At 44.5% G+C, this 25,198-nt stretch overlaps 1 protein-coding gene across 10 annotated transcripts in view; it reads right to left on the bottom strand.

The window, feature by feature from the left end:
- Positions 1-251: 251 nt before the first annotated feature.
- The window catches only part of LDB2 (LIM domain binding 2), a 375,855-nt gene continuing 350,908 nt past the window's right edge, over positions 252-25,198 (bottom strand). The window contains exons 6-9 of one of the 10 annotated variants that reach the window (XM_055326725.1): positions 10,695-10,818; positions 6,998-7,143; positions 4,308-4,450; positions 1,307-1,711 (exon numbers count right to left, since the gene is read on the bottom strand). In XM_055326725.1, the coding sequence (XP_055182700.1) occupies positions 4,346-4,450; positions 6,998-7,143; positions 10,695-10,818 (375 nt within the window). In that variant the 3' untranslated portion in view covers positions 1,307-1,711; positions 4,308-4,345. Of the gene's footprint in view, positions 1,712-4,307; positions 4,451-6,991; positions 7,144-10,694; positions 10,819-25,198 lie in introns of all 10 variants that reach the window. The other 9 variants (XM_055326721.1, XM_055326723.1, XM_055326722.1 and 6 more) reach the window with 9 other exon arrangements.

A 25,198-nucleotide genomic window follows, 5' to 3' on the forward strand; every position in this document is an offset into this window, starting at 1 on the left:
TATTGGCACACTTATCAGTAAAGCATACATAAAATACAGCTGTTTTATAACACACGGAGCCACTGTGTCTTTACATGTGTGGAAGAACATATTAATATGCAAATGGAAAAAATTAGTTCTCTTATAAAGTTTCACATAAATACACTGGAATTGCCCCAAAAGAAAAATCCCCATAAAAGAATCAAGTGAGGGCTTTACAAAATATCATACAAGAAATATACTATGAAAAGAAACAACAGTCAACTCAGATACAATAAAAAACACAAAAAAGTTTCAGGTTTATTAAACTGCCCACAAAATTAATGGATTACATGGCTTGAAAGGATTTGGATCAACAGCAAGTTTACAAACGCCTAAGTTCTCAACGGGCCAGGTGTCTTTCTTTACATAAAAATGCGCCTTGGTGTCTTCGATGACAAAAAAGACATTTCTTGTTTCAGCACTTGGGCTCAACCGAACCAACTCGGGTTGGAGAACCGATTGATCTTAGCTCCCCCATCAACTACCCTGCTAGGCCCTCTTAGCTGTTACCCAATGAAAGAAAAGATGAAGGAAAATTAATAATAATAATAATAATAATAATAAGGAATACACTTAAATTACTGTCCAAAAGCTGATTTTTTTTCTTTTCTTTTTTTACTGAAACAAGAAACTCTCAGATGCAAGTCAAAAAGCAGAAAAGATTTTACAATATTAAAAAGTCATCTGTAGTTAGGGTCGGCATATAATGAGGCCCTGAGCACTGAGGGCGTATTGACAATATGGCCTTCCGTTGGGTGGGGGTGGGGGTGGGGGTGGGGGAGGGGGGGAGGGGGGGTCGTTAACAAACATGTGGTTAAACACCGAGCCAGGAGAAGCGCGAGCCTGCCCTCTTGATTTAATTACGATCAGTGCCAGTCTCTGCGTTACCTGTGAAGGCCTCCAGGGAAGGGTCATGGAAGTTTATTGGAATAATCCTCTCCATTCAAAAAAGACCAAAAAAAAAAACAAAAAACAAAAACAAAAAAACCCAAAAAAACAAAAAAACAAAAAAAAAAAAAAGGAAAAGAAAGAAAGAAAGAAAGAAAAGAAACTCAAAACTCAGGTCATTGTGGTTCAGAAACAGGTTTTTGCGTGGAAAAGTTTTCATTTCGCCTCCTTCCTCTCCTGTAAGCAGGCATCTGCAGGCCCGGGTGCACCCCAGGGCCCACGCCCGCGGGGGCGGGTGGGGTCAGTCTCACTGGGGAGCCTGGGGCGGGGCGCTTTCTGATTTGGTCTCCTGAGCGGCGGGGGGTTTACTGCTCCAAGGGCTGCTGTTCCCCAGGGCGGGGGGGCTGTTGAAGTCTTCCTCGTCGTCCACGCCGTTGGCCGCGTCATACTGCGTGTTTTCTAATCTAGTGATTAGCCTTTCGTCCTCGTCCCCAAACTCACCTCCCATCAGAGTTGGCTCTCCTACCACCATCACATCCTGTGAACAGCAGCTGACATTATTACAGGGAAACCTTGGGACAAGAAGCTCAGCTTAAAACACTAGTGGGAGGAGCTGGGGGGTCTGGGACCGACGCGCTCGTGTGCTGTGCACCGGGGGTCAAGTCTCAAAGTCGGGGGGCGGGGCCGAGACGCATATTTGATTTCTACAGGAAATAAACATTGCCTCCTGACGTGGAACAACCACGCGAGTTTATGTCCTTACTGCGCAGCCTGACACCGGAGAACGAGCAATGCTAGCAATCTGCAGAAATAAAAAAATGGATTTTTCAAAATTAAAAAAATCCACGCTTTGAACTTGCCGACATTGGGGACTTCAGAGAGGGCTGTGGAACCTTCTGCTGGGCGCTTTCCGATACCTCCAAAAAGCCTCTGAATGGCTCTGGAAACCAGCAGCCAGCACGGGGAGGATGCGGGGCTACAGTATTCACGCGACTCATTCCAAATGGCTTTCTCTCTGTCCCAAGGACGGTATACATTTTAATTGAAGACAGAATCTCTCTTTTTTCTACTCAGCCAGGCCCTTTTATGCAGCCAATATCCTTGACATTCTGCTACTTAATTATGGTAATTAATTTAGGTAAAGTTTTCGATAAAAACAATGTTCACACTGATTTGACAATTTGCATAGCTAATTAAGTCATTAGCAAAAACCTGCTGATTGCCAACAAGCCCTGAATTTACCATCTGTTATTTCATGGTGCCTGTCACCTATCCCCGCACAGGCAACCCTGCCACCAATCTGGGCGGTAAAGAGAACCAGTCTGTCCAGCTGGTGCCATAAAAGGAAGATGAAGAGCGCTAATTATAATTACATTGATGAAGCTGGTAGTCATCAGAAATGGAAGCGTGCGAGAAGAATCCATCTAATCACTCCTTTAAGTACAAATTGTCCTTCCATGCAAACAAGGAAGCCACCTACTGTAGCCAGGAGTATCCTGGAGGCCACTGCTGGAGAGGCACGGGGGATGGGGGATGGGGGACGGGGGATGGGAGAGAAGGATGTATACAAGGGGCACAACTCTGGCCTCTTTGTTCAAAGGAGGCCATATGGGGTTGGTTGATGGGTGGCCTGGGCACAGGGAAGGACACCTGTCAGGTGATACTGCTGGGCAGCCTGTGAGCAATAGTCTACTCAAAAGTGCACTGACTCCAGGAGAGTGCCCAGTGCTATCAGCTTCTACCCCTGCCAGAAAGAGCAGGGCTGAGTCACATGCTTCTGGAGATGTTATTAAGGGTGCGTGTCCTGACAGGGAGGCTAATTGGACAAAATGCTTTGGTAAATGGGCAAAAATTGTCCACACTGGAGCAGGAGGGGCTTTCCTGGGACAGTACAGTAAAACACTGCCTTTGGTCAGGAGGAGGTCCAGCAGGCCCTCCAGTTCCTTCTAGAATTCTGAAGGTACCAATTGAATAGAACCCTTAATTGCCACCTGGTCGATTTCAGAGTGGAAAACCTTGTTGGCTTGATTGATTGATTCCCCGAGAATTATGGGGGAGATAATCAATAGATTTCCAAACTGTGTTTTCTGACTAGTCACTCTTGTGATTTGACACACGTGACTTTAAGGAGCATTAAGTAAATGCCTCAAGTACAAATTGGGTAAACTCAGCAATATAGGTACTGGCAGGAAAATCAGCAGTGTGCTTCGAAGAACGTATTGATTATGCAGCAAAGAGCCAGACGTGACACGGACACGGAAGGAGGACTCACAAGGACTCGAGGTGAGGTACAACATAGACAGGACTCTGATTGGCAAGAATACGGACAGGACTGGAGATGGAATGTGCTCTCCAGAGAGGAGAGGATGTTATCGGGTTAGCCAACAAAGGTAGGGAGAAAGAGTAGGGCAAGACTGGGGAGAGGGTGACATGAGTTAATCTCATTTTGTGACTTTTGTGCAGCACATTTTGGAGGGGTTAGAAAACACATGCGTGAGGTGTCACAGGGCAGGAGAAGGGCGTGGGGACTGACCACGTGGGTCTGCATTAGTATTGTGAGTCCAAGGTCATCGAGAGAGGCTGGGACAGTGTGGGGAGGTAAGCATCATTTGGAAACAGAGGAGAAAAATAAGAAGGCAGCTTAAGCGTGACATTAGAAAAAGGTTCTCAACACTCCAGGTGCCTTCATCACATCAGAAAAATAACAGTCATTCAAGAAAAGTACTATGAAAATAGTGATTTGAATCATTCCAAATGGGGCTGATATAGGTTGGTAATGTTTGGAATAGCCGGAAAAGATGCCCAGGCATAGATCCTTGGCAGCATCAGAGATTTCAGAGAGGTGCCACATTCGCCTTCCTGATTATGACAGAAAATCCTTAGCCAGATACATAATCCTGTGTTTACGAGTGTGAGTGACTGATAGATGGCAAGCTATGAAAGAGGCGTGTGCTAAGGGCTTCCTATGCACATAGATACTTGAGGCCACTTACACAAGTATGCACAGGGCTCTACCTGGCTCTACTAAACCTGCAGACGAGACGAGTGGTTCTCTGCTCAGGTGGTCTCAGGTTTATCCTTACACAAAATGAATGGAGACATAGTGCACGTTCTGGGCTGCCTCTCACTAGTGGATGTTGGCTCCATTTACCCCACCCCCACATTTTAAAAAATCCCCCCAACATTCAACATCGGTAGTGAGAGAGAGGTGCATTTCCTTCCCATGTCTGCTATCTCGTGTGTCCCACAGGAGGCAGGGCCGGTCTGTCTGAGAGTGACCCAGATGCCCTCGGCTCCCCATGAGGCAGACCTCCGCTCCTCGCTGGAGGCCTGGAGGTGCCACCAGCTCTTGCCCATGTCACATCTTCTCACTAATCCCCCGTGCAAGGACCACCAACCTCTGAGGAGGACTGGAAGTGACTCCTTTCAGGGCCCCTCAATGCTTCTCCTTAAATTGGCCAGAAGGGGTCACTGCTGTTGAATGACACAGGTCTCCATCCCTCCCAGGGTTGAGGCTGCAGTTCGGGATCGCTCCTAGCCCCTGCTCATGGAGTGAGAAGCAGAATCCAAGGATTAAACCCTAGTCCTCGCCAGACACACACGTTGCTGCCATGGCAGCTAGGCGGACCACAGCTGTGGTCACGGTGGCACATAAAATCTGGTCGTGCCTGTGAACGAGGCAGCCGTGGCTGCAGATCACGTTCTATTTTAACAGCAAAATCTTGTTGGTAATTCAGTACACAGGGTTAAAAGATGTGGCCACTACAAGCCAGACGATGTTTATCATTTAATGTTCGTTCAACTGGAGCGCACACAGAAATGTGCACATTTTTCCTAACCTAGTTGCCTTTCCCTGCCCCTCTTGGCCATCTGTAAGTTTTACTTGATTAAAACCTCTTTAATTGCATGGTGCGGGGATCGTGCTGAAATTCTGCTCTCGCTTTCTAATGGTGCCTTCTTACCAAATCCAAAGGGTCTCAATCCATTAAGAACCCTTCTGGACACAGCTATCCACTAAGATGCAAGTGCTGGGCTGGAGAATAAGAGCATAAGGGAGTAGAACAAACTATGTGCCCTTTAAAATAAAATTGAGATGTTTCCAACTAGGCCAGGTATGTCAAAATACATGACACTTATGCCACTATTCTACTCCTGAGGCAGACATCACTAATGGACAGCCCACCAAACTCAGGCTAGGCCTCAGAATCCTACTCGGTGCTGGACCCTGTTAGCTGATACTAGGAGACTGAGCTGGCAGGAAAAGAGGAAACCTCTTGGCCATCCCTTGAGTAGATGCTGAGCTCCTCAATAACAGGCTGGGTTTTTGTTGTCGTTTCTTGATTCTTGGTATAGTGTGGGGCACATAGTAGGAGCTCGGGAAACATTTGTTGAACTGAACTAAATTCTTGCAGCCAATGTGCCTTTTAAGTACCGATGTCACAGTTCCTGAACTCTCTGGAATGTACTCTCATTCGCTAGGGGAAACTGACAAATGTTAGTTTCTAAAATTCCAGGAGTAGATGAATAATGGGCTACTTCTGAGCACTTTGGGGTTGATTTATTTATACCAGGCCATTTTCTCTATGCATTTTCCAATTTAACCAGGAATGGGCCTAACTTATTGGTATTTTAATAAAAAGACTCTGTTTTTCTTCTTTGATTTTTTTTTTTTTTGTCTGACTCTTTAGCCCAGTTCAGAAAACAGAGGTGAGTCTGGCATTATTTAAAGACTATAATTCCTAGCAGCCTTAAAATTAAAATGGTACCTTCCCCACAGGCTGGCCACTCTCTCCATGACCCTTTCTTTCTAGTGCAATAAGGATGAAAACCATACCCTCTGTCTATCGAAGACAGGAGAAAAGTGGCCCAGGGGGTTCTCAGGTACCGATGGGGTTGGTTTTAGCCAAAGAAAACGGACTGATGGAAAGTGGGTAAAAGTGGGTTGGGGACAGGTTTGAAAGACACATTTAGAAGTCAGTGGAGAATCCCCATGAAAGAAGGGTCCACTCTCACATGGAGAGAGATGTGAGGACAACAGACCAAGAGGGGAAAAAGGTGAGAAACAGGTGGAAAAGTCAAATTGCATTGGTGGAGGGAAGTAATAAGAAATAGAGCACATTTCCCAAGACATGGTATCTAGAGGATTTCCATGAAGCACCACGGAAGTGTCAGGGCTCAAACGACAGTCAAACGCCGGGTGACGGGGTGGTATGACAAGGGCAGCAGAGAAGGAGTGCCCACAAGTAATCGTGGAGGGGACGTGCGACAAGAAATGCTTAGAGGAGTGAGAGAATTTAAAAGCAATAAATGACACTGGGCTGAGGGATTTGGAGTTAGGAAGTAACTGAGCAGACAGGACAGAACTTGAAATTAAAAGTAATAGAAGATGGAGAAAGACGAAGAAAGGGCCCACACGGTGTACTATCTGGGGACACCCATCAGCTGTCAGCCTTGGAGTTCAAAGAAGCCCCCTTTTACGTGGCCCATTTCCTTGGTCAAGACCCAGAAATGAAAGAAAGGGTCAAGAGGTCAAGAGAGTTGAGACCAAACCAGGGGCCGACCCTCCCCCTGAGCTCATGAAATGGGTAAAGTGGAATCCACTGAGCTGCATTTTTAGTGGCCAGGAGTTAATTACCTGAGTCTTAAAATACGAAGGGACACCCATGTCGGGAAGGCCCAATCCAATTACAATACGGAGCCTGAACGCCGGGAGCGAGTTTCCAGTGGAGCACAGGGTCTCCAGTGATGGTGCTGAGAGCCCCTTCTGTGCCACCAGGCATTGCCGCTAAGTGATATTTTAATTAAACCTTAAGTGACATATCTCCTGTCTGTGACTCTGACGGCTTTTTAATTCAGGTCCCTGCGCAGCACAGACTCTTAATATTCCTCCCTAATTCCCAGGTTGCAAGGGAAGGTTTCCAAGGCAGAGCTCCTCCCCCCCATGCCACCCCGGCCCCCACCTGCCCCCCCCCCCCCCGCCCTCAACTGGCGTTTGGGGCTCAAGGAGGCTTTCACGTGGGCCCCTGCAGGTGGAAGACAGGCAAAGGCAGGATTTCAGGCCTAAAAGGAAAGAGAGACTTACAGGTACCTGACTGGACAGACTCAGGTTGGCGGCCGGCGTCTTCTTCTTGCTGCCGGTGCTGTTGGCGTTGTTTCCGGCGCTGCTGTTGGAAGTGCTGCTGGTAGAGTTTTTCCTTTTTCTCCGTTTGGTTGTCGGCTGCCTTGTGGGTTCTGCTGCACAATGAAAAATGGACACGGAGGATCAGTTCCAGGGCGACGGTCGGAATAGTGTCCCTCCAAGGACGCCTTGCTGGTACCCTGAAAAGAGTCGACTCTAAATTGTTTCCATTTCTTTTAACTTTACACAGAGGGAAGGGAGGGAGCCCTTGTTTTATCTGTAGCACAAAATGCGTGCAATTCTCTTCTTTGGTATCTAGATAAAATGATTTGTGTTTCATTGTGATATATGTGTCTGGAATCTATTAATATACCTTAGGGGGCAGCCTCAAATACCACTTTTATACTGGAGTTAAAAATATTATCGTTACAGAATTGGGTAAAGCATTTTTCTCTGGGCTGTTGTTTCCTTTAAAAAAAAGAGATTAAGGGGATCCCTGGGTGGTGCAGCGGTTTAGCGCCTGCCTTTGGCCCAGGGCGCGATCCCGAATCCCACGTCGGGCTCCCGGTGCATGGAGCCTGCTTCTCCCTCTGCCTATGTCTCTGCCTCTCTCTCTCTCTGTGTGACTATCATAAATAAATAAAAATTTAAAAAAAAGAGATTAAAAAAATAAAAAAGTAAAAAAAAAGATTTTATTTGTTTATTTGAGAGAGAGAAAGAGAGCGAGAGAACACAAGCAAGGGAAGGAGAAGGGGAGAGGGAGAAACAGGCTCCCCACTGAGCAGGGAGCCCCATGGGGGGGCTTGATCCTGGGACTCTGGGATCATGACCTGAGCTAAAGGCAGATGCTTAACCAACTGAGCCACCCAGGCACCTCTGGACTATTGTTTCTTTAGAGCAAAAGGAGGGCCCTGGGTTCCCTTGGGGGTAGGGGGCCTCTGAGGTGTAAGAGAAAGGACTGAAACCAAGCTAAGGTGGTGAACCTGTGTAGCAGCATCTCCTGGTAGCGCCCTGTTGCACCCCAGTGCCATCACACCTAGAGATGCTTAAGTACACAGAAAGGGAGGCGTGAGTTCTGTCAGCCATGAATGTAGAATGTAGGGTCCCAAGCTCAGTATGGTTCTCATGTTGCATGGTTTGGACACCGATGTTTAAAGAATGCTACTAATTTCAAAGTCCCTGGGTGTTAAGATGTCTTAGTGTGCCACAGCCGGCATATTCACGAAGAGGGACTAGATCTTTTCAAGAAAGTCCTGTTTAGGGCATCCTGGGTGGCTCAGTGGTTTAACGCCACCTTCAGCCCAGGGCGTGATCCTGGAGACCAGGATCGAGTCCCATGTCGGGCTCCCTGCATGGAGCCTGATTCTCCTCTGCCTGTGTCTCTGCCTCTCTCTCTCTCTCTGTCTCTCTCTCTCTCTCTGTGTGTGTGTGTCTCATGAATAAATAAATAAAATCTTAAAAAAAAAAAAAGAAAGTCCTGTTTAGAAACAGGAAAATATTTTGGACTGGATGGATGGGCAATGTCTTCATGAAAACACATGGTGATGTGCAGTCAGATGAATAGTATTTATTTATATATTATGTAGTGAGTGTTACTCAATGTTTTCATGTTCTTCATGGTTTCTTTGTCATGACTATTTCATATTCACAGCAACTCTATTAATTAAATACTATTCTGACCTGTGATTTGTAAATGAGGCATCTTCAGAACCTTTTTCCAGGCAGTCACTAAGTTGGAAATGGCATGCAAGAGCATCCTTTTTGCTAACCCTAGTCTTGACCCAACTCTGATGGAGAGAAGATGAGCCAGGGCCATACTGGATCCAAGTGAGAGAGAGAGAGATCCTGCCTCCTTCTTTTGATGGGCAGGGGGCAGGATCTCCTTTAAGGCTTCTTTCAAAGACAGCCTAGTCCACCAAATTATCCCTGGCTTTTGAGGAAGAAGGGGATTATGTTCCTATTTATACACCCATTTGTTTCCTTTCAATATTTTGTCAATATTGATGATGCTTAACCAATATGTCAATACAATATTTTGTCTTTTATGTTCAAAGATTTTTCATCAAAGGGCCTAACATATCTATCCATAGAGAGTTATGGGTGCTTGTCCCGAAGGTTGGGGAAATAGGAAATAGAATTGTTCCAGCTCATGGCACTAAGAAGGAGCTGAGTGACACATTCAAAGTCAAGCAAGTACTTAGTTCTTCTGACAAACTTCGTCCTTTACCTCGAAAATTAAAATCAGCTACTTTTTTTGATATCTGTGCTTCCTTTATGAAATTTGGGGGAATATGCCTAAATTGCATACTCTGAATTACTCCCATGGGCAGCAGGTAACTGAGGTAATAGAGTCATGAACTCTGGAGATGTAAAAACCTATTGTGACACAGACCTCCTTCAGTACTATTATTACTATAATATTATTACTAATATTAAGCAAATTATTACTTAAATCTCAGGCCCTGTACATTTAAAATGGAAGTAACATGAAATGCCTTATAAGGGTATTTTGAGGATTCAATAAGAGAACAGAAGATCTGGGAGCGCTGGGATTTCTCACTGTTCCATTCGGTGCTGTACTCCCAGTGACCAGAACAGCACCTGACACCTAGTAGGGGTTCAGTCAATAACTACTGAATGAGTGATTAATGAATAATATAGAAATTATATATGCAAATTTTGGAAAACATGGGTTCTTAAGGCATTTATTGTGTAAAATATTTTTTCCCAGAAAGCTTTATTGATATTGAAAGAGAAAATAATTTAAGCACATTTAACAACATTGAAAAATCATGTTCCAAATGTCTAAAATTCCTCTAAGACCGGGATGTAACTATTCTATGTAAGATGATGCTCGCTTTCTCGGATTTCTAAATAGGTACTTGGTGAAGTCTACTATATTCATTTCATACAAAATGCCTGGGCCATTACCAGTAGAAGGTGACCATTCTATTTTGTGATTCAGAAAGCTATGTGCTTCGTGTTAATAATTACTCTTTATAAAAATAATTTTTAGCAAACGGATACATTTTGCTTTTATGATCAATGAGGCTCGACATACGCCTGGGAGTAAAAATGTATTAGATAGAATGACAATTAATGATAACTGGAAGCAGTAATTTCAGAGCCCCAGCAGGAGACTATAGTATCTAAACTGCATTCTAAGGAAGTGTGGAAAATGGAATCTTTTATGTATTCTCTTCATGATCAGAGCACCCTTTGATACTAGATCTATCTTTAAAAAGGGAGCAAATTTATTTATTTTTTTTCTTTCTTTCCATACTCCCTCCTTTCCATCCTTCCCATAATTTCTATCATTCTTTAAAAAAAACACACACAAGCAAAATAACAGTAGGCCACGAGAAGACATCAGTCTTGTCCAATGGAACAGCCAGTGGACTGGAAGGCAGGGAACCTTGCTTTTGACTTCGGCTTTGTAACATTAAATAAATCAACAGACTTCTGGGTTTCAGGTCCTAAGTGAGATTGTAGATGATTCCTAAGGATGCTTGTACTTCACAAATTCAACGTCCCCAAGTCCAAATATCCGTAAGAAACTACATTTCCTGACAAATTTACGATTCCTTCCTTCCTTTTCACATCACTTTATCCCCCAAAGAGGCCTCAGAAAGTGTATTTGGAACAAGAGTGAAGAACGAGGTCGTACCTGGCGGTGCCACCATCCGCTGCCACTTCTGAAACAAGCAGGTCTTCAGGCAGTCTCGTGGACTGAGGTTGTAAGTTTTATGTCTCGACATCAGTTCCTGCATTGGCTCCAGTATTACACACAACTGCAAAAAGTTCAAAGACATCGGTGTTTCACTAGTTGATAATATTATTGGCAATAAATAATGTTAACAGCTGGAAACAATTAGAAAGCTCAAAGGTACTTTTCTTTCCCCCCCCCTGGTTTTGATTTTGTCCATGCAAGTTTGGAGGAAAAGAAATATTACCAACACTTGATAATGCCCGCTTTATTTACTATTATTTATAATAGCATATTAGAGCTGAATGTGATTTACACACACACAGACACACACACACATCCAGAGACACATTCTGTACAAACTGTTGGGTGGATATATGTAAGCTCTATTCTGAATTCAAATGATTCTTTCTGGTTAAAGAAAAAAGCTCTCTTCCATGGTGCACAGCATGCTCTGATTTCTACTCTGGTTTCTGCTGTTGTTCCTGTTTGTATAACCACACACTGTGAGTTACAATGCTAGTTTATGTAGATTATGTGGCAGTGAAAGCCATCTTTTAAACTGGGGAGAACAAAGTGGCAACTACAAGTACTTTTTTGATCCTAATTCTTATCAAGGCCCACGACAAACACTATTTTATTTTTATTCATGTACTCATTTGTATTTTACACATAATGATAATGTCAGTAACATATGCCAACATTAGTTCAGAGTGGGAGCTTTTTCTGTGGCTCCGTACATGATTGCTTTTTTCCCTCCTTTGGTTAGATTTTTCAGATTTACTTTGGTTCAAGACATCTGATGACAAAGATTAATGAATGAAACAGGAAGGTAAATCCATTTAGGATTGCCTTGAACTTTTCTGAATTCTTTCTCAGTTGGAAGCTCATCGGAATACTGCTGCATTGAGAGTGCTGGATCTAAGAAGACAAAGACCACGACACAGCCATATACATAGTGGCAAAGCACTCTTCCACGTGGAGAAACAGCATTTCATTATGAAAGGCAGATGTGCAGTCTCCACGTTCATCACTCATCTGTTTTTCTACTCCCCTCTGTCATTACTCAGAGGACATGCTGCTTTTTGTCCACTGGGTTCCCTCTACCTGCAATTCTTCCCTCTTCTCTTGGCTAATGCCCACTCATCCTTGAAGACAAGGTTACTTCTTCTGTTACACCTTCAACTCCACTTCGTGCACTTCTCCTATGCAGGCTGAATTGGGTGCCTCTCTATGGTTCTCCCATGCACCCAACCCTTTCTGCTCTATGAACTTATTCATCCATGCTTTGCTACCATCTGCATCTCCAAGTCTCTTTTCTACTTGACCTTGAGCTCTTTGAATGCCCAGACTGTGCCTTTTCTCTCTGTTTTCCTAGGTTTGGCTCAAGTGAATGGATGCATTTAAGGTGTCCTTAGAAGGAATGGAGGATTTCTCCTCGTCATTGTTCCTGAAAGTATGGTCTAAGGAATACTTCCATCAGAATCATGGGGATCCCTGGGTGGCTCAGGGGTTGAGCGCCTGCCTTTGGCCCAGGTCATGATCCCGGGGTCCTGGGATAGAGTCTCACATCGGGCTCCCTGCATGGAGCCTGCTTCTCCCTCTGCCTGTGTCTCTGCTTCTCTCTCCCTCTCACTCTGTCTGTCTGTCTCTGTCTCTCATGAATAAATAAATAAAATCTTAAAAAAAGAACCAAATGAGTTGACTATTAAAAATGCAGACTTCCAGGCTCTTCCCCTTCTGTTTCACTGGGTCTGGACCTGAGGTCCTGAATCTGCCTTTTGGAAAAGCATGCTCCTGTCTGACTCGGATACATATTACTAAAGTTTGAGGTCTGTTGCCCTACATATGCTGGGCTTTAGGATAGATACATATGAACAGTAAGATGTGCAAATTCACCATGGTTTCCATTTGAATTCTACTTTGTTTTTTCAGTTAACCTCACATGCCCATGCTCTTCCTCTCTTCTCAAGCCTAAGCATGATATATCAAGATTACCTTCATCTAGAAAAATTTCTCTGCCCTTTTTACCTGTTGATGATCTAAGATTGGCTCAAACCTCTAACTCCATTGAAAAGGACAATTGTAATCTCTTCCCCATTGCAGTTTCTCAGAGGAAGAGAGCAATATTTCGAAGCTTGAATGACTCAAGTACAGTGTGAGCCAAAGAGACAAAGCTACTCAACCCTACTGAATCAGGCTGTCAAGTAATGAGATCTGGATTAGTTATGGGGCATCTTCAATCTTGTATATCTTCTTACTTACTTATTTTGGAGTCCTTTCTGAAACTTAAAATGTTAGTAAGGAAGAACCCATGAAAGAGCGGGAATTCCTCTGCAATTAACTCCACATTCCCACACTATGAAGACTCCATTAAGAATTCCTTGCTGAAATCAAAGTCTGTGCAGGCTATAGACAGCCTTGAGTCTCCACCAGCCACTGATGCTCACCAGTCCAAACGGAGTGAAGAATTCCACAGTCATCTCTACAGAGATAACAGTGGATTATCCATCAAAGGAAAACCATTGCTAGATTCAGACAGGGTCAGAAGATGTTTGCATCCATTATTAAGCTACGTTAGTAAGAAATGCTTTCAGGGAAATTCTAAGGACTAGAAAAACACTGTTTCCTTTTATTTATTTATTTCTTAATTTTTATTTATTTATGACAGTCACACACAGAGAGAGAGAAAGAAGCAGAGACACAGGCAGAGGGAGAAGCAGGCTCCATGCACCGGGAGCCCGACGTGGGACTCGATCCTGGGTCTCCAGGATCGCGCCCTGGGCCAAAGGCAGGCGCTAAACCACTCCACCACCCAGGGATTCCCTGTTTCCTTTTAAAACTAAAATAACAAAGTTAGGTTTTCAACCATTTCCTCTTGGCCCATTCCCCATTTTTGAGAAATGGGCTTACAGTGGATGTAAAATACATGGAATGGAGTGGAACAAGCATGGACTTAAAACTCAAGAGGTGTAGGTATGGATGTCTGTCCTGTATTCATTCTGTCACTAGGTGTACATCCTTGGGTGAGCCCCTTGATAGTGCTGGGTCTCAGTTTCACCTGTAAAACAATATCCATATTGTGTATCATTGTTAGAATTTGAGATAATATGTCTGATACATCAGAGTTCAACAAACAGTAGATATTACAATTCTGTATTAGCAAGAACAGCACAGATTGTGAAACAAATGACATTTCTATTATTTCAAATCAACAAGCATTTGTTGAGCTTCTTCCTATGTGTCAGGCACTCTACTTTGGTGCTAGGGACATAATGAGGAGGATAACACCATCTCTGCCTCAGTCTCAGGTCCCCTTCAGAATGATTTAAGCATATTAAGAAAACTACCCTGGTTTATACATCGAGCATCTTTGGGAATCACATCTTTATGAAGCAAGTCTTTTCATTACACGACAAGTTAGATGGCAAAAGTGACCTCTGAGGACACAGAAGGGCAGGGGCCATGGAACATACCAGCACATGGGAGAGCTGCATTTATCGTGAGAACCTGCGAGCTCATTATCTACTTATTTCTTGCGGGGTTGCCTTTCCTCCCTGGGTTTTGGGCAGCACTTTTTTCAGGTGCTAATCCTCAGGATTTATTCCTTTCCCTTTAATGTAAAAATATCTTCCCATCGCTGTAACCCACCCCAAAGGAGTTCGTATCTCTGAATACTAATCAGTAATCCCCAAAGCCATTTTTCTTCCTGTGAGGGTTCCCAGCCCAGAAAGGCAGCCTTCCCCTTTATTCACGTGTGCAAACGAGCCTGCTGTGGAGCTGTGCTGGCTTTGCTGGGCTGTAGGTGGCAGAACTAACTCAGACAAAGGCCTGCCTTCTCAGGCCGCAAGCCAGTACATTTTGGCAACAGCAAAGGCCTGGGGCATTATGAAATGAGATCAGGAAGACAGTTGGGGAGTGGGTTCCCGCAGTCACTAGCCAGTTCCTTCTGGAGCAGGGATTCCTACTGTCCCTAGGGTCTTGGGCCCCCTTGAGAATCTGAGGAAGGCTACACAGCCTGTCTTGCAAAGTTTGTACAAAATATCTGGATGTTTACGAACCCTCTTATATCCCCATGCGTTGACTCGGAGTAAAGAGTTCCCTGTTTGTAGTAAGTATAAACCAGGCTACATTCCTTCTCTTCCATGCTACACACACACACACACACACACATATTCACACACACACACGTGCATGCACACATCAGTCAAATGCATATTAATGGAGCTAAGCATAATAACACAGTCTTCTGATTTAGAGGAGCAATTGTATCTGCAGAGTTGGGACTTCTACAAAGGTCCCAGTCCCTTTGCCTGAAAAGGAAGACCACAGCATTTCTGCAACATCTGCAGCAGCCTACATGCGGAGCTGCCACTTAGTTTTGCTTCCTCCTGTGGCGGGGTTGGGGGGACACCAGGAGGAATTCTAGAACACTGTGAAAGGGGCAGGAGTCAGCAAGGCCTGAGATTTCATTTTGAGTATGAAGCTCCAAAATGTATAATCCCTGCCAGGTCCATGTAGGATCCCAAAGAAAGCTATTGCCCATCCCAACAAAGCTGCAAGCACACCTTTCTGCAGATTTAGCAAGAGTTTTAAGCTAGGCTTGGTGCCCCGACACTTCTGACTTCATTTTCTGGGATTCTGGCCCCAGCACTGACCCTGGAGTATGGAATCAAAACCTGTAACTACAATAGCAACTTGCTGGGTGTATAAAAGGATAGATGGATGGATGGGTGGATGAGTGGGTGGATGGATGGATGGATGGATGGATGGGTGGGTGGATGGATGGATGGATGGATGGGTGGATGAGAGGGAGGATGGATGGATGGATGGATGGATGGATGGATGGATGGATGGGTGGATGGGTGGGTGTATGGATGGATGGATGGGTGGGTGGGTGGATGGATAATAAACAGATTGGCCAGATATATGGCCAAGAGTCATCTACTAATAGCAGACAAACCAAATTGTCTTGGGGGCCTAGAGGTGGTTTGTCCACGTGATAAATAACTGATTGCTTCCTCTGTACAGAAGGCTTTGTACAAATGCACACACATGTACCCAATTACTGTATGTCCAGGCCAGGCAGGAAGATCTCAACTCATCCTGGGACTTTTCATTGTAACAAAGGGCCTAGCAAATGTAAACAGACAGTATTGTGTTTTGCTTTGTTTTCATCTCACAGTAATCCTGGAGAAATTTGATTCTCTTTAGTTATGTGTTCACACTTATTCTTCTTGCTCAGCTCCTTGCCCAAACCCAGTTCCAGAAATAGGTGATGCTTGTCAGAGTTGGCTCTGGCCTATGAAAAAGCTGATGCCCTAGGCTGGCATTTGGCTTACTCCCAAACCTAGGTCTTGCCTACTGCCAACATTTTGATCCAATCTTTTCTGGATGATGGATGACATCCTCTGAGCTTGAGTCACTTACTCTTTGCATATAAAGCTTGCCCGAGGTTACTATTTCAATGCCAGCTCAGGCTTTTGTTCATGTTGTTCTTCTTGCCTAGAAGACATCCCCTCTTTCCCAGTCCTTTTAGCCAGAGGTTGACAAGCTATGGCCTGTGGGCTGAATACGGCCATGCTTACATAATGTTGGTAGCTGCTTTTGTGATATGACACCACAGTTGAATAGTTGTGACAGAGTTCATATAGCCCACAAACCTGAAAATATTTACTATCTGGCCTTTCACAGAAAGGTTGCTGACCTCTATTCTAAACCAGTGCTGTTCAAAGTAGGTGGTCTGCAAACTATTTGTTGTGTTTCTGTGACAGGAGAAGCAGCTTGAGGCAGAGTATAATTCAGTTCATTGCTTCCTCCACTGAGAAAGTCTTATGTCAAAAAAAAAAAAAAGTCAGAGAAACTAAACAATGTGTTCAATAATGTAGTCAATTTACATTCCAGAGCAAGCTTCCTCATCTTATCGTGGACCACTAAGAGTTTATAGTCTGGCACTGGCCTGCAAACTATATTGGAATCCCACCAATAGACCATTAATGCCTTCCAAGGTCCAGCTCAAAGCCCACATCTGTCTCTGACAATCCCTGCTCGCAAGAGACCCCTGCTACTATAGCAGGTTCAGCCCAGTGTTGATATTTGCATTGGTTCCTTTCTTGTGGACTTGTTTCATCTCCTTATCTATAGCAAGCCATATTTTACTTTTCTCTCCCTCCTATTTAACACCGTATTAGGCATACTCAAATATTTGCTGAGTCGTAATTTAATAATCACCATGGAGTATCTAACCTATGCCTGTCCTTGGAGCATGTCCCTGACATATATCATTAACCCTCACCAGCTTCTGGCTCACTTTTACAGGTGAGGAAACTCAAACTCAAAGCTATTAAATCACCTAGAGCTGAGAGTAAAGAGTGTGATTCCTATAATGTATCCAAGGTTTTAGAACCATTTGAAGGGCAAAGAAGAGGTTTATTGTCAAGTCTGCCAGATTCCAATGCTGTGTTCTTAACAACTAACTGCTCTGTTGTCTAATCTCTCTAAATAGGAGTGGCTTAAATCACTGCTGAGATACCAAGTTCAAAAGCTCTCATTGTCTTTATATTGCTTTGTATACACAGGATTCACCACCACATGACTGGCGCAGGCTTTGAAACCAGATTCACGTGGGTTCAAACCCCCAAGTCTGCCATTTACAAATTGTGTGTTCTTGGGGGACGCCTGGGTGGCTCAGTGGTTTAGCGCCTGCCTTCGGCCCAGCGCGTGATCCTGGAGTCCCGGGATCGAGTCCCACGTTGGGCTCCCTGCATGGAGCCTGCGTCTCCCTCTGCCTGTGTCTCTGCCTCTCTCTCTGTGTCTCTCATGAATAAATAAATAAAATCTTTAAAAAAAAAATTGTGTGTTCTTGGCCAAGAACTGCAGCCTCTCTGAATCTCCTCATCTGCAAAATGGGGATAATGACACTTATCTCTGGTACTTTGAAACAACATATGGAAATACTTAATGCAATGCTTGGAACAAAGTCAATGCTCAAAGGACTGAAATTGGTATTATGATAAATACTGGTTGCACCAATAGCTCTCCACTGAGCCAGGAGATCCATGTGTGATGTGATTGGTTAGCTGCCGGGGAGTAAATCATTTGGTCTCCTTGAGACTTAGGGGGTCACTAGACTCCAATGGTAAGTGGGCCAATAGTTACATTGCATTTTAGTGGCTAACATCTCTAATAAAAATCTATTTTTAGAATTCAGTGATAAATACAAAATGTTTAAATCCACAAACCAGAGTTCTTTCTCTTTTTTTCTCCCCCACGAGTTACTCCTCTGGCTGAATCTGGATTAAAAAGATATCAGAGTGTGGGGTGATTAAAAACCAAACTCTTCTCTAAGGTGAGGGAGTATCTCCTAATTAAGAAACACCTCACAGAAAGAGATTTTACATTAAAACAGGAGAAAGATACACAGAATCTAAAAGGAAAACAAAACAAAACAAAACAAAACAAAGCAAAATAAATAGAAAATCACACCTAGAAACAGATAAGAATGAATAACAGACATCCACAGGAGTAAAACCTACTTTGCCTCAGAGGATGAAAAACAAGAGAGAAGGAAATGCTTTCCTTTAGAAGCTATGCAATTCTAAAACATCAGATTATGATTTGGGTTTATTTCCTGATAGGATTAAAGGTAGATTGGTTGTCAAATTCAAAACATCCTCTTTTTTATCTGAAGATTCAACCAGGGGAGCCTTTGCCTTTTCTCAATTGTTTTGCAAATTGATTACTGGGGAAAGTTATCACATCCAACCCTGGAGACAGACAGCCCTCTTCTGTTCTGGGAGGGGGGGTGGGTGGTGCTGAGGAGCTGGCTTTGCCATAGCGGCAGCTGCCACTTCAGGAACAGTCCTTCTGGGGGAAGGAGCAGGCCAAGCATGCGCATTTCAATATCTATGCCTTGACCTCAATTTTGAACCTACCAGAAAGGACTCCCATATGTGACCACTGGCTGCTTTTCTGGCCAGCCCCAGGACAGAAGTGCTGGGGCTTTTGTCTTGACCTACAGAGGTGCCATCAGACTCGCCAGGCTCAGTGTTTCTGCGGTACCTGTCAGGCCAATGAACACAGTTCAAGGCCTTGGAAGTACATTCTCTTTCCTTCTGACCCCATGCACTTCATTTTTCCACCGTGTCATTTGGTGTGAGCATCCCCTTCCATTAGTGCCCTGGCTATTTGCCTATTTGCTCTTAGACTCACCCCCTTCCTTCCGTCTCTGTATTGCATAGGACAGACTCCTGCACACAATTTGCTAGCTCTTTTTCCAACCTGCTTCAGAGATTGGAGGGAATTGGGTTGGGTTAGTTTCCTAGGGCTACCATAACAAAGTACCACAAATTCAGTTCTGGAGGCTAGCAGTCTGAAATCAAGGTGTTAGCAGGGCTATATTCCCTCCAAAGGCTTTACGGTTGAATCCTTCCTTGCTTCTCCCAGCTTCTGTTGGCTCCGGCAAAACCTTGGTGTTTCTTGGCTTGTAACCACTTCACTCCGATCTCCATCTTCACATGGCCTTCTCCCCTATGTCTCTGTGTCTTCTCTTCTTATAATGACCTTGGTCATTAGATGTTTTTTGTTTAAGATTTTATTTATTTATTTATTCATGAGAGAGAGAGAGAGAGAGAGAATGAGAGAGAGAGAGAGAGGCAGAGACACAGGCAGAGGGAGAAGCAGGCTCCATGCAGGGAGCCCGACGTGGGACTCTATCTCGGGTCTCCAGGATCACGCCCTGGGCTGAAGGCGGTGCTAAACCGCTGAGCCACCTGGGCTGCCTGGTCATTAGATTTCTAAATAAGGTCACACCATGAGGTTCCAGGTGAACATAAATTTTTGAGGGGTAGTTTTCAATCTACAACATGGGTAAAGAACCAACTGAGAGTATTTCTTGTCCTTTCTGCTTTAGATGGCTTCTCCAACAACTGTCACTATAGGTCCACTATGGTTCCAGTTTCTACCAGGTGACCTGATAGTAGCACCTCCTGCCTTTGTACCTTGGAGTGGCGGTGCTAATCTTAGGGTTGTCTCTTCTTCCTCTGGTTGCTTTTCTTTTCTTTTTTTCTTTTTTAAAGATTTCATTTATTCATGAAAGACACAGAGAGAGAGGCAGAGACATAGGCAGAGGGAGAAGCAGGGTCCCTGTAGGGACCCCAGGATCATGACCTGAGCCAAAGGCAGATGTTCAACCACTGGGCCACGCAGGTGCCCCCCTCTGGTTGCTTTTCTAGCTTCAACATCTTTGTACATAATTTACCATATAAAATTTCCTCTACTAAATTTTTGGTGGTGGGTGGTTTTGATAAATTCTGATTGACAATGTGGTTTGTAAGAAATTAGGCAATATATCAAAGATGAAGAACTTCGGGTATAAGGAAGCATCATGTTTAGTGGAGTTAAGCATGCTTAGGTTGGGTTCGAATCCCAGCTACTTAATAGTTGAGTGACCTTGGATGAATCATCCAATCTCTTGGTGTTTCAGTTTCCCCAACAGAAAAGTCAGGATAACCATAGGTCTTATCTAATCAGGTTGTTAGGAAAACAAGAAAATCCACCTAAAATATGTATCTAGGTCCTAACATCTGCATGCCTATTATGATGGGGGTATAGTCAAATCGAGGGGTAGGCAGGGGCCTCATAGAAGATATTTTGAAACTTGTCAAGACCTACTTACTAAAATTTTGTATGTTTCCTGCCCTATGTATATATGCATATATATATGTATATGTATATGTATATGTATATGTATATGTACATAGCCTAAAAATTAGATTTTTTGCCTGAACAAAGGAAGACCATAGCCTAGCTAAATCGACACATAAAACTGCCAGTCTCCCCACTACAGTGTAAAGAACTAGAAAGCTGGATTATGTCCTATTGTTTTATTATTATTATTTATTATATTACCTAGCACCCAGCAATGGATCTGATGTTTGTGGAACAAATAAATGCTTGAATACATGAATATGACAGACTGGACAACAAAAACAAATAGGTGATTAGACATCAGAAAATAGATCAGTTCTTGCTTCATGCGCATTGTAACTATAGTTACTTGGGTACCAGGGATGCAGTGGTGAACATTGTACAGCCTCCCTCCCTTGAAGCCTCCTTCCAGAAGGGAGATGGGATAAACGAGACTCCCAAGTGAGCTGGCAATTATAAAGGAGAAGGATAAGAGGTGTCAGGAAAGGTTGCCAGGAGGAACTGGTATTTGAGACCTAAAAAGATGACTTGGGAGTCAGCCAGGTGAAAAGAGGCGGCTAGGACATAGGTTGGGTGGACATCTTGGGCAGAGGGTATACAGATGTGAATGCAAGCAAGAATATGGTGTTGGACACCGCCCATAGTGGAATCAGAGAGCCAGCTACAGTGGCGAGGCAGGCACTGTCAGGGCCTCAGTTTCTGGCCCACAGCAGAACTGAGGGATGCCACTGATGTAGGCAAAAGCATCCTGGGCATGAAGTGCTCCCACCAGTGCCATCAGCGTGGACACTGGACTGCAACACAGTACATATCATACTGTTGTTTCTTCCATCCATGTTTTCTAAGCATGAGAAAAGCATCAGCAGTATTTTGATGTGGTGGGCTAAACAAAAGTACCAAATATCCCCAAAGGCAAATACTGGCTGCTTGGAGAGTCTCAAGCAGTAGGGACTGGCCCCCTAAGTGCTGTTGATCACAGCACTGGGGGCATTTGCACCCGTCCATGCTGTACCTCACCGGAAACAGGTAGCGTATGTAGCATGCTGGTTATTTCTCCCAAGGAGCTAAGAGACTGTGTACTTGCAGTGAGGTAACATTTAAACACTAGCATGTATAAATGGGGCCTGATAATCTTCGTCCTGTGAGTAAGGGAATTTGGAGATGGTCCTTGGGAGCTGTCAGTGACAGTTTCCAAGGCACATGGCTATCTTGTTCGTGCAGTTATAATCCCTCCTGAACATTAACTGCATGGTTACGCCTGCCTCCTGCCCTGGTGTAAATACCCACAGACTGTTAAAGACAGCGTTATGCTCTGGGGTTTGGGCCAGCATCCCCACGGCCGCTGTTCGGGAAGATTTCTGGGCCATGGTCAGTATGTGGGGATAGGGACTTCTCTCTCCTGGCCCCGAGCACCCCAGCACACAGCTCAGTTAGGAGTGCTTGCCTGCCTGCCTGCCTGCCTGCCTTCTTGGGGGCTTCTGCCAGCAACAGCCCTCCAGCTCCACTCTGACACAAAGGAAGGAGCAATTTCTCAGTAATGTAGCGCTCAGCTGCTCAATTGCTCCCGCCGGCCGCGATCATTGTGAGCCTGTGGAGCCTTGTATCAGCAGCCAGTTCTCCTCCCAGGGATAGAAGTGAGATTGGTGAAAAGCAGGATTCATGTTGACAATGGTGACACTGTACGTATGAAAATGGAGTTGGCAGAGATTGGGATTCATTCATTTATTCACTCATTCATTCAACACATACTAATTGAACTTGTACTATGTGCGCCACGTATGTCCTAGGTGCTGGGGGTGTGGTTAACAGAAATAAAGGAAATCACTGCTCTTATGGAACTACATTCCAGTGAAGGAGACGATAAATAAGCACAAAATATATGTTAGTGATAAGCAAGCAGGGAAAGCAAGGAGGGAAAGGAGGCAGGACGCGTTCAGAGGGTTGAGAGTCTGGAGACTCTGGCTAAAATCACTACTTGGAAGAGTGGCTCCCTAGGGGTGCCGGTGCCCTAATCCCTTGAGTCTGGGAATGTGTCAGGCTACGTGACAAAGGGAATTAAAGTTGCTGATGAGCTGACCTTGAGATGGAGAGATTAGAGTGGATTATCTAGGTAAGCCCAGCATAATCACAAGCACATCTAGAAGTAGAAAAGGGTATCAGAGAGTCAGAAAGATGGCAGCATGAGAAGGACCTGATGTGACGTTGCTGACTTTGAGGATGGGAAGGGGTCATGAGCCAAGGGATGTGGACAGCCTCTAGAAGTTGGACAAGGTGAGGACAGGTTCTGCCCTCGAGCCTCCAGAAAGGAGTAGAACTCTGCCAGCACCCTGAGTTTAATGTGCTGAGATCCATGCCAAGACTTCTAATCTACCGTGAGATAATAAATCTGTGATCATTTGTCTCAGCAGCAATAGAAAAGGACTACAATCACTCAGAAGGTGACATCTGAGTAAAGATCAGATGGTGAGGTTATCATTTTCGGCAAATAAAAATATAGGAATGCCCAGTTACATTTGAATTTCAGATAATAAACAATAATTTATTATAATAATTAATAAATATAATAGTCACTTATTCATTATTTACCTGATATTTAAATTCAACCAGGAATGCTATATTTTATCTGGCAATCCTAATCTCAGGTATTTGGGGAAAAACATTTCAGGTGGAAGGTACAGCATTCTGAGCAGAGGGAAGAGCAAGGGCAAAGGCCTGGGAGCTCTGAGAAACATCTCAGAGAGGAGTAGAGTGGCCATGGAGAGAATGAGGTGGAAGAGAAGGTGATTTCAGAGAGGCTGTGAGGTACTAGATCATGAAAACCATAAGGAGGACATTGGCCTTTGGTCTGAGGGGGACAAGAAGACATTGTAGGGTTTGGGGTCTCCTGAGAGTGGAAAGATGCTGACTGTAAATAATGCTGACTGTAAATAATTTGAGGACAAGGTCTAATCTATTTTTGCATGGCCCTGGAGTTAGCACAGGGGTAGGTATTCAAGCACACAGGTGCTGGAAGGGTAGTAGGCCTTTTAGTTGGTACAAGTCAGTGCTGTGCCACCTGATACTGGAATCAGAAAAGGTATGGAGAGGTGTGCATGGTTGGAAAAGGGAAGATTTAAGAGGGAAGAAGTGGCTCATGATCGCAGTTCACTGCACAGTTTGGAAGAAGGCACCCAGCACACTGGGCCATAGACACCGGCTCCCCGTCCAGTTCTAGACACCCAGAAGCACCCTGGCAGTGGAGATGGGGGCTCCTCTGGGCTGCCCCCACCAGGCGGACAGGTTTTGCGACTCCCCTTCTGCCTTAGAGGCTGCAGAGCCAGGCCTACAGCAGCTCCCCAAAGCCCCAAGGGCTAAGCCTGGGCTCCTGTGGGCCTCTGGGTCAGTGGGTCAGTGCTGACCCACTGCCCTCAGCAGCCGGGTCTCCGAACCCCCATGTGGTGCCTTTCTGTGTACCCGTTCTTTCAATCCTAAAGTTGAATCTGCAAACACCTTACTCCAGCCACTTTGCCTTCTCTCTGTGTTGTGGTTTCTTTGGTGCTTGTGACTCCATGTGGTTTCTGTTTAAAAGGGTGTGTGTGTGTGTGTGTGTGTGTGTGTGTGTGTGTGTGACTGCCTTTGCTGAAGAGTTGAATCATGTTTACCAATAAAAGTAGTAATTAAAAAAAAAAGAAGTGGCTCATGAAGAGAAATCTGAAGTCTGTAAGGAGATCTGTAAGGATGGAGAAAGAATAGATGTGTGGGGAATCTCAAGAAAGTCAAGACATTATTATTATTATTAAAGATTTTATTTATTTATTCATAGACACAGAGAGAGAGAGGCAGACACACAGGCAGAGAGAGAAGCAGGCTCCATGTAGGGAGCCGGATGTGGGACTCGATCCCGGGTCTCCAGGATCACACCCCAGGCTGCAGGCAGCGCCAAACCGCTGCGCCACCAGGGCTGCCCAAAAGTCAAGACATTATGCAGAAAGCCAGATTTTATTCTGGAATCAAGAGTTAGGAACTTCAGGAAGAGTGTCATGTCCACTATCTACTTCAGTTAATTCAGAGCAGCAGAGTCTAAACCAAGACCTGAGGAGGCCATATGTCAACTCTTCAAACACATGGAGGTTTCCTTGAGAAAGTTGCAAGAGGAAAGAAAACTGTGATTGTAAAACTTTTTTTCAGTAGCTTGCTAATGAATCACTCACTACTTCTAATCACTACTGGAGCTCGGTGTTCACTAGGTACCCTGCAGCAGGTTTAGTGCCTCCTCTGGGTTTTCTCACTTCATCTTCCAGCACATTAACTACATAGACATACAGATGAGAAAAGAAAGACCAGAGAGAGTGGGTAACTGGCCCAAAGTCACAGAGCTTTCAGGGAACCCTTAGCTTTGATTTCGTTGCACTTAGCCCCCAAACTAAGCAGTTCCTCCCTCTCTTAACTTTTATGCTCATGCTTATGAACATATCACTATCATCCTACATTGTAATGAGCTGTTTCCCCAATAAGATTGGGATCCTGGTGGTGAGGAGAGTTGTCCACCTTTACATCATCAGATATTGACACTTATTAGGCAAGCATACAAACAAATTAATTCTGAATGAATGAGTGAATGAATAAATGAGAGGGCAATGTCCTCTAAGGCTCAAAGCAGACGTTTCAGTGTAAAAAGATTGATGAGGCCCGGCTGCAGGTTGAGCAGGGCACTTGTTCCTTCATCCTCAGCAGAGCAGTTAGGCACTCAAGGTCCCAACCCTTTGCTACTTTTTCTC

This window comes from Nyctereutes procyonoides, unplaced genomic scaffold, assembly GCF_905146905.1.
Source record: "Nyctereutes procyonoides isolate TBG_1078 unplaced genomic scaffold, NYPRO_anot_genome, whole genome shotgun sequence".
In the NCBI taxonomy this organism is placed as follows: domain Eukaryota; kingdom Metazoa; phylum Chordata; class Mammalia; order Carnivora; family Canidae; genus Nyctereutes; species Nyctereutes procyonoides.